The 13,514-nt window shown below is 43.0% G+C and overlaps 2 protein-coding genes across 7 annotated transcripts; both read right to left on the reverse strand.

Annotated features, from left to right (window-relative positions):
• Window positions 1-140: 140 nt before the first annotated feature.
• On the reverse strand, window positions 141-8,774 carry LOC136450708 (metal tolerance protein 5). 6 transcript variants are annotated; one of them, XM_066451292.1, is made up of 7 exons: window positions 8,756-8,774; window positions 8,510-8,628; window positions 3,026-3,141; window positions 2,627-2,872; window positions 1,658-1,738; window positions 998-1,231; window positions 141-758 (listed from the first exon to the last, which is right to left on the reverse strand). In XM_066451292.1, the coding sequence occupies exons 2-7, from the start codon at window positions 8,538-8,540 to the stop codon at window positions 408-410; spliced, it is 1,059 nt and encodes a 352-aa protein (XP_066307389.1). In that variant the 5' UTR covers window positions 8,541-8,628; window positions 8,756-8,774; the 3' UTR covers window positions 141-407. The 6 variants fall into 6 exon arrangements, with proteins under 6 accessions (XP_066307389.1, XP_066307388.1, XP_066307386.1 ...); XM_066451291.1 differs by lacking the exon at window positions 8,756-8,774 and having other exon boundaries at window positions 8,510-8,637; XM_066451289.1 differs by lacking the exons at window positions 8,510-8,628; window positions 8,756-8,774 and adding an exon at window positions 4,196-4,795.
• LOC136450707 (serine/threonine-protein kinase AFC1-like) lies at window positions 8,711-12,967 on the reverse strand. The gene is made up of 12 exons (XM_066451286.1): window positions 12,633-12,967; window positions 11,797-11,974; window positions 11,364-11,390; window positions 11,019-11,172; window positions 10,888-10,936; window positions 10,691-10,805; window positions 10,358-10,449; window positions 9,908-10,064; window positions 9,624-9,688; window positions 9,406-9,503; window positions 9,144-9,249; window positions 8,711-9,037 (listed from the first exon to the last, which is right to left on the reverse strand). Exons 1-12 carry the CDS (start codon window positions 12,741-12,743, stop codon window positions 8,885-8,887), a joined length of 1,305 nt encoding a protein of 434 aa, XP_066307383.1. The 5' UTR covers window positions 12,744-12,967; the 3' UTR covers window positions 8,711-8,884.
• Window positions 12,968-13,514: the final 547 nt, after the last annotated feature.

Below are 13,514 nucleotides of genomic sequence, written 5' to 3' on the forward strand. Positions count from 1 at the left end.
TTGTGTAAAAAAAAGGCGAAATGTGCAGTTATTTTGGGAGAGAGAGAGCACATTATCTGACAGAAATACGGAGCTCAGTCATCGGTCTTCAGGTAAAATGATAACAAAGCAACCCCAAACTAAAGAGCTGAAGACCAATATAAAATAGGTCCTCATCACCATCACTGGAGGAATCAGATTCTGTAGTTCATGATGCCGTACGTAATCTACAACTCTACAAGGACACCATCGCAGTCGCAGAGAGCACTACTTTACGCTCAGTCCCATCGCATGTAACCAACTGGTTTGCTGCGACGGCTGACGAGACGAGCATCAGGTCACAGAAGAAGCTTTCTGCGCTACACATAAATAGTTTCAGCTACGAACCCGTGTCCTTCCTCCTGCTGCATAAGCTCGGTACTTGCATGCTATTCCTCGTGGGACAAGGCGTGCTCGGGCCGGTGGGTGAACTCGTAGTCGAGGTGGACGAACGCGCGCTCGATCTCTGGCAGGCGCTCCAGCTTCTCCTGCAGAGCCTCGCCGATGTCGTGAGCCTCCCGCAGCGGCATGTTCGACGGCAGCACGATGTCCACCTCCACGAAGTAGTGGGAACCAAACGTGTAGGCACGCACTGTGTCGATATGCCGCACGGCCTTGTGGTGGTTCCAGCACAGGTAAGTCAGCTTCTGGAGGTACTCCGGCGAGGCCGACTGCCCCACCAGGGAGTGCACGTTCTCCAGCACCGTCATCGACCATGTTCTGATCGTGTAGATTGCCAGCTGCAGGGGAGGACGACAGTTAATTCTGAAGACAATCATGGTGAAAGAGTGTTTCTTGCAAGTTGCAAATGCAAAGTATTACCACAGAACAATGAGTCATAGTATTATGATGGTAGAACAAATGATGCTAACTACTCTTGTCCAAACTAATAAACACATATAGGATAACGAATATACTAAGATGCTACTTATACTAGATATACGGGATAAATGTGAGATCGAACTTCTCATGTACTTACAATGATTGCACCGAGTGGGTCGATCCAGCCCTCAATATAATTGGCAAGTAGTGCAGCAACCAAGCCAATTACATTTGTGATGACATCGAAAAAATGATCCTGTGCATATGCTTTGACAATTTCGTTGGTGAATGAGCGGCAATATATAACCAGGGCAAGTTTTACCAATGTCACGGAAAGCATGATGTCCACAAGCCACTTTTCTTGATCACTTGTTAAGCTGAATTCATCTCCCTGGAGAATGAAATATGACCATATGAGATAATCAACGGGCAAACAATAATATGATCTACAGTTAGACACTTAGACTGATACCAAGGAAAATTACTAACTGCCCATGACAACATGACAGTTTTTTCAATTTTTAAGCACAAGAAAATATCGAAAAAAAATACTTTTGACTATGCAAAGCACATAATATTTGTTTACTGCAAGTAATTTGACTCTGCAGCGAAGGATAAAACTAAGCCATCTAAATTGCATACACTACTGATAGCCTTGATGGTTGTTACTCACAAAACAAGAGTTCACAAGAAACATTGAATTATGGTACAGAAAAATCTAAACTCCCAATAGAAATATCTACTCTAAAGCAACCTGAAAAAAAATTGTAATGCATCAAAGAGCAATGGAAATTAAATCTATTTGAGAGAGACTTACATCAGACGCCAATGAGCGTATTGATTCTAGAATTATCTGAAGGCCAAGGGTTGCCATAACAGAAGCAAAAACAAGTATTCCCTGAACAAAATATTTTAGTGGACTTTTAGTATAGTGGAAAAGGAACTACAAATACATGATTGCTTATATCACAAGAAAAAACTAATATGATTGACAATTATGTAAAATAGATAGAAGCCCTCCAAACAAAGTTTTATTTTAGCATTACAGCAATACCCAGAGTTGCTATAGAAAGAACATGATCTAGAGTAACTATTCTACTTAATACTCCATCCGCTCCAAATTGTAAGTTGTTCTTGCTTTTCTAGATACATAACTTTTATTATGTATCTAGACATAAAGTATATCTAGGTGCATAGGAAAATCTATGTACCTAATAAAAAAGCCAGAACACCTTATAACTTGGAACAGAGATATTACATCGCGCAACATTTTCCTTCAATTATTTATATGGATCGTTTAATAGGCATTTTTTTATTTATTTATAGTGTTGCACGTTTTCTTTCTGAACTAATTATCATTTGTGCTTCTTTTCATATTGCCATAACAAATTACCGAGAGATTTTGGAGGATGGGCAGTTATGGTGTTTAGCAGGTGCTAGGGTTTGGCACAGCTTGATGTAGCTGCCAACCGGTTGCCCATAGTTTGTTTGAGGTCGTTTACAGTCAGTGGCACGCATGTAACATTTTCATGCTTTGTGGCATGTGGAGTGCGTTGTATCTTTTGATCCATTCTTGATGCAATGATACGCAGCCCTTGAGAGTATTCATTTTTTAATTACCAATAGCACCCGAGAAGCAATTGAAATATGTGTGTACTGACAATTGAGATAGTTCAATGGAACTGTGTTCTCCAAAGTTCAGTGGAACCAAATGCATGAACTATGGTAAAGAACGAATGATCCAAAGAAATTTGGAAGTACAGGTCATGACAAAAACAAAACTCACCAGCGGCTGCATACGCTTTTTTCCAATTGGGTATCTGTAGGGATTTGGTGTTTGCATTGAAAAGGCAGTAAACCACAAGATAAATCCTGACAACAAGTCTAGAAGAGAATCCAAAGTTGATGCGATAATAGAAAGTGAGCCACTCCTTACTGAAGCATACACTTTTGCAGCAAAGAGAACCATATTTGCAATGTTAGACAGCCGTATGGCTAATGTTTCACTCCTGGCAACCTTTTCTCGTTCTTCCTGAAGGTCAACAAAGTGGTTATAAGGCATTTATTGATGCAGTCTCACTATTAAAAAGAAGTAGAAACAAATGCAGCGAAGCAAATTTGATCATTAACATCCACATAAGCTACCTTCCCTAATGTTAGAACAGAAAGTTCATATATAACATACCTTGGACATTCCAGGAAGGAAACCACGATCTGTAAGTGTGTCCATCTCACTAAAACCCTCCAGCATCTCCACTTGCTGTTGGTAGTACTCAGCAACAACATCCTCAGGACCTTGAGCTGTCAATAGAACCATGAATGTTATACTAAGAAGGAAGTTATGTGAAAAAGTTTCATCAAAATAAGAATGTCAAAAGGACTTTAAATGGTATGACTAGCAAAATTACCATGCACACATAGCTCTTTTGTTTTTATAAAGTCACGCTTCAAAATTCATTTGTAATTGCCTTTCCTAATATATAGCACCGGAGATAGAATAGAACTGCTGGAACTAAACAAAACTAACCCAGACAGCTAAAGCAAAAAAAAGGCACACTCATATAGCAATGGAGAACATGACTATAAATGGAGTAACTGAGATGGGAATATGACTGTCATTCAATTCCACTACTTATAGAAGCCGACATGTTGGAAAAGCAACAAAAAAAAAAAAATAGTGACACCCAGATGTCCTTTACTCCTGTATGTATGCTGATCTGCCAGTTGCCACTTAACTACACACCACCACACACCAACCAAAAATAATAATAATAATTTTCCAGAACTTCTGCATGCGCAGTCCAAGAAATGAGTACCTCACGTGATGGAGACTGCCCTTCCTCAAATAGGCAGGAGCGGAATTTCCAGAACCCCAAAGCTAAAAGTATAGTAAAGGAATGATACAGTGCACATTTGTGTTGGGTTTCCAAAGTGGCGTAATAGCAAATCGGTAAGAACTAGGCCGCATCTAGGCCAACACTACCCAATATCCTAATTCGATCCCCAGCTCTGCACTAAAAAAAAGAATCAAGCTAGTCCGCCCTAGCGTCAACTTAGCTCTTACTAATAGAAACCCAAAAATTGGCAACTTTGGTATTCACAAGTCACAGAAATCAAATATTGGCAACTGAAAGTCGCAGCAATCAAATATTGGCAAATTTGGTATTCACCAGTCGCAGAAAGCAAACAAAATTATTACCGTACGAAACAAACCAAGTTGTCGAAACACGGGCGCGTAAGACCAGATCGACCAAACACAAAATATACATATACACAGAAAAAAAAAGACATGGATGCAAAGGAATACAGCCGAGAGAGAGGGGACCAAGAACGCCGAGGCAGTGGTGGAGCGGACCGGTCGGCGGCCTCTGCTGGTGGACCTCCGGCGGCCGGAATCCCTCGAAGTTGAGCCGCCACGACTCCTCCGCCTCGGCGGGCGCGCCGCCACCGCGGCCAGCCTCCACGGCCGAGAGCAGGAGGAGCTCCTCTCCCTCCCCGCCGTTCGCCGCCGCCGCTGCCGCAGACATTCCGCAACCCTAGCAGCCTGTGAGCTTGGGGTGCCGCGCTTACGTGGCGCTCTCCCGAGGCACGGCGGCGGGCGAGGACCAGGAGGAGCCGGAGGAGGAGACTGACGGCCGAGTTAGTTGGTAGTTGCCAAGCAGGCGCTGAGCGGGCAAACGCACTATCCCCCGGCCCCCGCGTGCGCCGTCCTCTGCGGCTGCGATTTAAGAGGGAGAGGCAGGCGAGGAAAGTGCGGGGGAGTTCGTCGCTTGCGGGGGCGCGATGGCTGCGCCGAGCCTATGATGAGCCCGGAGAGGCGACTCGTCGGAAACCGGCATCTGACTGCTCGTGGGCCTGGAGGCTGGACTGGTGGGCCAGAATTTTCTACCGGTACACAGCACAGTTGGAGGGGCATGATTTGAGGGGAGTCGGATCCCGCGACACGACTGAACGAGCGGCACATGATTTCCTCGAGGAAACAGGCCCCACCATTATAGAAACTGAAAAAACGTCAAGCGTCTACTCGTGCTACTTAACGTTGCAATAAGAAAATTCAGTCATATGATGACAGTTTGGTCAACAAATTCATTATTATCTAGGGCTGAGCCACGTATGGCATATATTTTGCACGAAGCTAGCCGGAGGAGAACCTCACCAGTCACCAATATATCCAGACCAAAATGTCTGAGATTAGGGGTAAGGCAAACGTTTCCAAGCATCGATTTACTAAGAGTGCTCGGTTGGTCTTATTAGCCAGCTTATTCACTGGCTTATAAGCCATGATACGATATTTTTCTCTCTCAAAAAATCAGCCATACAAATCGAACACCAGCGGCTTTACAGCCAGCCGAACAAGCCCACATCGTTTCATTCAATTTGACTGCCTGTTCAAGCCGTAAAAAACAAACTGGCACGGCTCTGGTCTCGCCATTTTCAAGATGGAAGACGTACGGTGTGGCCACAATGACCCGCTGCGTCAACATCCAAGTAGCTTTCAGCCTTCACCCGTTTCCCGTGCTCATCCGCCGAGCTCGCGCGGTCTCATGCTTCTCCACACAAGTCCGCCACGGAAGGAACCGTGCACGAGCGCCACGACTGCGGCCTGCGGAGCGTGACGGGCTGACGGCCCTATCGCCGAGCACGGCCGTTTGAGCAACTGCCGGCGGGGCCGCGCGGTAGAGCAGCGGCCATGGAGCGTCGATAAGATAGACTGGGACTCCGAGCCGACGTTTGCACCTGCACTAGAATTTCCCAGCCCCGTCAGCATGTGGGCGGGGGCATACAGCGACGGTGATTGGATTTCGGAAGGATCATCGTACCCGATGAGCGCAGGACCCAATCCGGCGATGCGAATAACGTGAATTGCGTGGGTATCTTCGGAGACGAACAATTCGTAGCACACAGAAGAAAAATCAGGGCTACTGTTAACTGAGAGCGAGGACGAGGGAAAGGACAAACGCAAGGAGAATCGTTGGTTGGTGAGGGCTGCCGACTGTTCTGTGGAAGTCAAACAAAGGCCTCGTTTAGATTGCGAAAAAATTTCAACCCGATGAATAGTAGCACTTTCGTCTTATTTGACAAATATTGTCCAATCGTGGACCAACTAGGCTCAAAAGATTCATCTCGTGATTTCGAACTAAACTGTGCAATTAGTTATTTTTTTTACCTACATTTAATACTCCATGCAAGCGGCTAAAAATTGATGTGATGGAGAGAGAGTGAAAAAACTTGGAATTTGGATGGCATCTAAACAAGGCCAAAATTTCGTGAAGTTGAGCTGATTTTCCACTGCGGTGCTGAGATAAAGTAATCCAGGATGCCAACACGCAACCCCATGCATGTGGGGGTCCTGCACACGTGGCTGGCGAATATTCATCCAGCTATGCGTGTTTGAAGGACGACACTGCTGGTTACTGTCAGAAGAAAGAGGCCGTTCTTGTCCCAGTGCATGATCGATCGCCTCGCCGTACGTGCTTTGGCGATCGATCCAACAGACTGGACGGCCGGGGCCAAACAAAGCACGCGAGATTTCTCCCCCACCCTAGCTCCTTTTGGCGCCGGGCGCCTCTGAGTAGGACGTCTACGGCGGCCGCGCGTCGTGGAGACGGATGGCAAAAATTCCCAGGCGTGCACGTGCTGTCTAGCTTGTTTGGTCGGTAGCAGCAGGCCAGCAGCTAGCGCTGCCTGCCTCCCATCAGCAGCGACTAGCGAGCGCACGGAGTACGCAACCGGTCCAAGGGGTGTTGACACGTAGGCACGTACATACATGCCTGTGACCGCTACTGGGTATACATGTCGCTCGATGCATCGTATGTGCGTCCACAGGGAATGTGTCTGGCTTCGGGAGTTCGATCGGGCTTGTTTGGCTTGTTTCATTTTCTCTCACACCAAATCAGCCAACAGTACTTTCAACCACTTATAAACCAAACACGACCGAGCGAACAGCCTGCTCATCTCCAGCAGCGCAACACAGCAGCATATCCAAAGGTTAGCAAGTATTTCCGGCAGCAAACAGAGAGTAGCTATTTGTTGACCAAACAAATTGCAGACGCCATCCTATGCAATCATAACGTGATCAAAGCAGGTCTTCGTAGTTCAGTCAAACACGTTATACCAGGAGCATAAGCAGTCATAACGTGATCAAAGCGAGATACGCCTTATTTCCCACGAAGGCAGCAGCTTCAGTCAAACCTTCGGTGATGCAGCAAGACATTCATGACAGCATATGACGCAACCGTGTTGGAAACTTGGCACTGCTTTTGTAATGTTGCTTTCGAACCAAGCTCGTGCAACGACAGATAGCCCCACAAATGGATTCCAGAATCACGTGGCCAAACGGTCCCAGCTGGAATTCCTGGAACCCAGGGTCCCCAGATCAGCCTCACCATTGCATCATGTACAGGAAAAGAGGCGACGCTTCACGCTTGTCTGTATTATAAAAGCGTAGCAGTTGTATCAGCGTAGCGTGACACAGCGCTGTGGGAAAAGCAAGAAAACGTGACACTGCCAGATAGGATAAGAAACTGCATGATACGTGTGCCGTGGTTATAAATTGTGTCGTCCACTTTTGCTGCACATGTTAAGGTTAGATTAGAAGGTACATGGAAGCTTTTCCGGTCATCAGGTTAGTGATCGCAAGAGAACATAGAGAATTACACGACCATTGGTCCAGCAGAAAATATAAAAACAAAAGTACAATTAAAATACCCAGGAAATATCGAGATTTCATTCCGAGACATGTCAGCCACCAAAGCTCATATAGAAAGCAGTCCAACACACATATATATATATATATATATATATATATATATATATATATATATATATATATATATATATATATATATATATATATACATATACATATATATATATATATAGTAAAAAATGAGCTTTAGAAAAAAACATAAAGATGGCATATGACCTAGTAACTTGCATGCTATGATCATGGAATGCAGTATTTGCAGGCAGGTTTGATTTCATTGGTCAAACTGTTTGTAGGTCAATTATAACTCGTAACAGATGAGAATAACCACCACACGCACACACCTCTTCTCTGTCTACTAGTATAGTAGTATGTAACTTTTGAACTAGGTAGTGCCAAGAAGTTATCTAGGTTGACCTCCAGCATTGACTCCGTCAAAAAAAATAAAAGTCGCCTAGGGTTTTGTCGAAATCAAACTTTCTTAAGTTTGACTACGTTCGTAGAAAATATTAGCAGCATTTGTATCTCCGAATAAGCTTATATTATGAAAATATATTCAACAATTGATCTAATGATGCTTATTATGTACAATAAATATTAATAATCTCTTTATATATTTGGTCAAAATTAAAAATGTTTGACTTCTCAAGCTCGGTGAAAACCAAGCTTTCACAGTGGGACTGAGGGAGTAGCTTTTATGTCAACAATTTGTCTGCTTGTTCGAACCAAGTGGTATACTTCTCAGTGAAAACCAAGCTTGACCATGAGACTTATTGTAAAATATAAAGACCAATCTCAAGCAGTACTCGCCATACAAAACAAGTTGGGTGCAATTGTTTCATTTCTAGACAAAATCACAAATTCAAGAGAAGAACACGAACAAACCAAAAGTGCCATGTCGAAAATATATTTGCCAACTTGCAAAAGAAATACTCAAATTCTAAATGCATGCAAAATGATTACCTGTTGACCAGAGAACACCATATGCCACCATTAAATATAGTGTTCCAGTCTTCTATGAAACCACTTAATCCCATTTATCCTCAAATGACACCACCTGGTTAGAGATTTCTGCATGCTACCTGCTAGTACTGAGAGTCTGGCAAAATTAGTATGAATCGGAAAGACAGGAATTTGTATCAATTGGAAAATGACACCCAGATAAAATGGATCAAGTGTCAGAGAACTCTGCTTATATACAACAATTACCTTTCAAATCATTGAACAGAATGCAAGTTAGCATATTTCATTTTTCGTAGAACATCTCCACTTTTTTTGTAGTTCTTACACATCAAAATGAAGAAATACAGCATTGACATTTTCAATGTCAGTGTAGCCTCAGAAACCACATTTTCTGATGCATCTGGTAAAGAAAGGGTGTCGTAGAGCTTCACGTGCTTTAAGGCGCTCATTAGGATCATACCGAAGAAGTCCTTGAAGAAGATCAATTAGATCTCCAGCAGAATGATCAACATGTTGCATCACAAGGTTCTGCATGGATTGCAATGGTTAGAACTTTTCGAAAGGCATGCCATCTGAAAAACAACAGTCGGCAAAAGCGATGAGTAATTGATTAGTACATCAGAGAGGAAAGTACCTGCAGACGAGGCAATTTCCAGACTGCCTTCATGCTCTCTCGTGAGGCCGCTCCCTCTGGCCAGTCCAACCTTACTCCGTGCTTGAAGTATTTTTCAGCACGTCGACTGTAAAACAGCATTAATCAATGAATGTGAGTAATAAGTTAATATGAGCAGAAACCAAGACAAAACTGACCAGCTACCTCATCTTGGATTTACATGCAACAACAAAAAATGTCAAAAAAGTAGATTAAGAAGATAACAAAGGAGTTGTACACATACTCAGCTCTGACAATCATATGCTTCGGGAGGGGCCCTAAGACCCTCTCCATCATAGCCAAATGCTCCAAATTTTCATGTGTTTGAAATAGAGCTTCCCCCTAATATTATCATGAAAAAACAAAAAATGCAAGAGAGACTTCAGGACAAGCACCACAAAGTTGCAACTGATGGATAAGGTTAATCAAGTACTCCAATACAAAGAGTCTTAGTAAACTAACCGAACAGAGCTCAACTAAAATGCAACCCACACTCCACAAGTCGCATGGATAGTTCCACCCAAGACCTAAAAAAGAATTAGCCAAGATTAAAAAAACAAATACAAGACAAAAAAAATGGTGTCATTTACTCCCTCCGTTCCAAATTATAAGTCGCTTTGACCTTTTTGGTACATCCATTTTGATGTACCAAAAAAGTCAAAGCGACTTATAATTTGGAACGGAGGGAGTAGAAAATAAAGGTAAACTGGCTACTTTGTGTGTGGGTCAGCAGATGTTAATTATACCAAGGATAACTTCTGGTGCACGGTAATGTCTTGTCGACACCACATAATTGTGGTCTTGGCTCTCGAAAGTCGTACTCCCAAAATCAATCAGCTTGATAGCACTAGATTTTGGAAGGTTCTTGAAGAAAGAACCATCCTTTGGTGGTCGTATAGAAACCTTCATTGCAAATAAAAATAAAATTTAGAGAAAGAGATGTATTTATGCAGTTGCAATTCTGCATAATCCGTTAATAAAATAAGTAGTCATATTCCTGTGCACATAAGAATCAGAGGAATTCCTGCTGTTGCAGTTCTCCATAATCATTTATTTGTCACTGCCACACAGGTGGTCCCCACATGACATTGCCACGTCAATGGCAAATAAGGGATTGCTAAAGAAAATTGATAATCGATATATGTCCTAAAAAGAACCTTAATCGGTAAGCAAAAAGTTAGGAGTTCAGTAACAACCTTATAATCAGGCACCATGATAGACTCTGATGAAACAAGAAGAATGTTCTCTGGCTTCAGATCCGTGTGAATAAGTCGCAAGTCATGCATAACTGTAGAGGTAAAACAAACATCAGCTTCATTTGAAGGGTACTAGGGAAGCACACCAGAACTAGCAAACCCAGCTTAACAAGATCATGCCAAACCATAGCAGTTTAATAATCTAATCTAATTATATTGTTCGAAATTCAGAAGACTTGATGATTGCAATTCTAATGATGTTGTTCGAAATTCAAAAGACTTGATAATTGCATTGAAATGTAGCCAGACTGCCAGAGTAAACTGAGTACTCACATGCAACAGACTCTAATATTTGTCTGGCAAATTCTCGGATAAGGTCAATAGGAAATGAACGGTAGCTATTCTTTCGCAGAAAGTCATATAGGCTTGGCCCAAGCTTCTCAAATACCTGAAGAGATCATCAATTCAATATCATAACCTGATCATCAAAAACAAGAAAAGTATAACCTTCTTGACGCATATGTACTTACTATACATATATGATTACGATAGTCAAACCAATTCCGTATTTGCACACAACTGCAGGCATAGAACCATCGATGCAAATCCATCAACTCGCCAAAAGGGTCAATAAGTGAAACAAGGGAGGTAGATTTCTTACCGGCTGCCAGTAAAGTCATGCTTCCCAAGTCTCTGGAGCACATCAATTTCTATCATAGCAGCCTCTCGGTATTTCTGGAGGGAGCGCACAATCTTGATGGCCACTGTTTCTTGGTTTTCCATGTCCCAGCATTCCAAAACTTGTCCAAATGTCCCTGTGACACAGATTGAAACAATAAATATAGCATGGTATGCAAGCAATGAAATTGTCAGGACTGAGAGCATAAAAGATCATGACATCCTTGTCCTGTACAATTCAAATTGAAACTAAGCATTCCAACTAAGAACAGAGATCACTGCAGAATAGAATATAGATTATATAGTAGTCCAGAAGGAGCACACTAACCTTCACCCATCTTGCTAAGTATCCTATCTGCATGACCAGGAAAGCAGTGTTAGTAATAATTATTACAAAAACAATTAGGCATACCCAACAGAACCAAAATTATGAAGTATCAGTTAGGACAAACACAAGGATCAAGCAGCAGTCAACACAATCATCAGCAAAATTTGCATTCGATGAATGATGGACGTGGAACATGAAACGGCATTGAACCAACGTTCATGAATTTGCATTCAACCAGTGATTAATTTATGAAGCATGAAGCTATTTATGTAGAGCCACAATACATAGATGAAAACTCCATGACTTCAGCTTTCAGTAACATATAACATTCAAAAGAAAATACATCTAAACAAACTATTCAGAGATGCGAACCAAAAACAAGCAACCTAATGCAAGGAGAATAAATGAACATCAATGAGTTGCAGAAATATACATCTTGGTGTGAGATTCTCTCCAACTACAAAAACATAGTGCCCATCCTTGTCATCTGGTCTCCAAGGAGGCGAAAGATTCCGTGGAGGCCCGGTGTAATAAATCGGTGGCGGCGGAAGAAATGCAGTCGTGAAATTACCATTAATTAGTTCCTGCCCACAATATAGCATCGGAATTGCCTACAAAAATACCAAGCCATGTAAACTTCTTATACTGACAACAAATATGGATAGAAAGTACCAATTCAACAGAAAAAAAAGAAGGTTGATATTGTATTTCTTGTACTGAAATGTTTAGCTAGCGTCCAGTTACATGACTTGATATTATGTGAAGTGTCATTCGACATTATCCGGTAGACACTAACTGAAGTACATAGCTCTTGCATATTCCCACAAAAGCTATTGGTGCAATAATATTGAGCTCCTAAATTTAATAACTATTTTATTTCTATTAGTCCTTATAATTGAGAAATTCATCGTGCAACATTTATATATTCTAGCTGAAAAAAAAAGGTTATCAATTCCAAAGTTATGTTAGTAAGCTCCAAAAGCCAGAACAAGGTAACACATAGACATAGGTCAGAAAATTTCCCCGTCTTTCTCAAAAATTGCTCGTCACCAGAGACCTGCTCCGACCATATACACGACTAATTGGCCAAACCTCCATGATGATCCGCAACAACAAAGCTACAGATCCCCAATTCTCCGAGCTCCATCCCCTGATCGAACCAACCGACTCCAAATCTAGCCGGAAACCGCGCCCAGATCTAGCCAAAACTACCATCGCAACCCCAAGACTGGCAACCAATCGAGGCAGCAAGCAGCGCCAGAACCATACCTTGGGGGCCTGGAACAGCGTGGGCGCGACATCCCAGGCGAACCGGGGCCGCTTGCGCGGCCGCTTGTCGGCACCCTGGTGCGGATACTCGGCGAGCCACTGCGCCTCCATTGCCGGCTTCGGAACCCTGACTGGTCACTCCATCGGCGGGGCCAGTCCGGCGGCGAATTTCGGGGTGGAACTGGTGAGCGATTCGGGCAGGAGCCGTCGAATCGGAGCTCGATTTGGGGAGGAATTTGGACAAGGAAACGAAGCGGTTGTAGCAGGAAGGGGGGGAGGGGGAAGCTCGAGGTGGTGGTCTGGTTGTGCTGTGCCCGCGTTCCGTTTGAGGCTATCTCCTCCAACGACACCACCCAAAATACAACACATATTCTAAGCATTATGGATAAAAAGTTCAATATTCATTTGACATTTTCTTCAGGATTCAAAAGATAATTCTATGTGTAAATAGATTTTCAGGAGAGAAGATACTCATATTTAGATTAAGTTATGTCTATCAGATAATTCAAAATAGATCTTATATATAAATATTTTGTTGAAGTATCTCCTATTCGTTTTAGGTCGAGGCGTGCAGAATTAGGTATTGGAGACAGTCTGAGGAACGCTGGTTTGGTCTCGGTCCCGTGGGAGAGGCCACGCCAACTAACTATGGTTAGTTCAATCTTAGCTCTGTTATTACATATCACCCCCTCGGTTTGTGCTTTATATGGTTTGCTTATCTGATGCAGCGCGTTTTCCGTGCGGACCGGGCCGATGCAGAACTTTTGTGTATGTTTCGGGGCCTTTATGCAAAAAAGGGCTCATCCGAGTTCCCATCAAATTTCAGACTCCACGGTTGGTGGGAAACGGTTTGAACTTCCAGCCGTACCTCTGCGGGCACGT

Source organism: Miscanthus floridulus, chromosome 5, assembly GCF_019320115.1.
Source record: "Miscanthus floridulus cultivar M001 chromosome 5, ASM1932011v1, whole genome shotgun sequence".
Lineage (NCBI taxonomy): Eukaryota > Viridiplantae > Streptophyta > Magnoliopsida > Poales > Poaceae > Miscanthus > Miscanthus floridulus.

Bases quoted from the DNA above. Each gene is read 5' to 3' on its own strand.
- LOC136450708 (XM_066451287.1), bottom strand. From the start codon at position 4,367: ATGTCTGCGGCAGCGGCGGCGGCGAACGGCGGGGAGGGAGAGGAGCTC. The intron at 2,873-3,025 runs GTATGTTATATA...GTTGACCTTCAG, and splicing joins TCCTTCCTGGAATGTCCAAG to GAAGAACGAGAAAAGGTTGC. The intron at 1,232-1,657 runs GTAAGTCTCTCT...TTCATTCTCCAG, and splicing joins TACGCTCATTGGCGTCTGAT to GGAGATGAATTCAGCTTAAC.
- LOC136450707 (XM_066451286.1), bottom strand. From the start codon at position 12,743: ATGGAGGCGCAGTGGCTCGCCGAGTATCCGCACCAGGGTGCCGACAAG. The intron at 10,065-10,357 runs GTTGTTACTGAA...TTTGCAATGAAG, and splicing joins TCATGGTGCCTGATTATAAG to GTTTCTATACGACCACCAAA. The intron at 9,250-9,405 runs GTATGTGTACAA...GCTGTTTTACAG, and splicing joins CATATGATTGTCAGAGCTGA to TCGACGTGCTGAAAAATACT.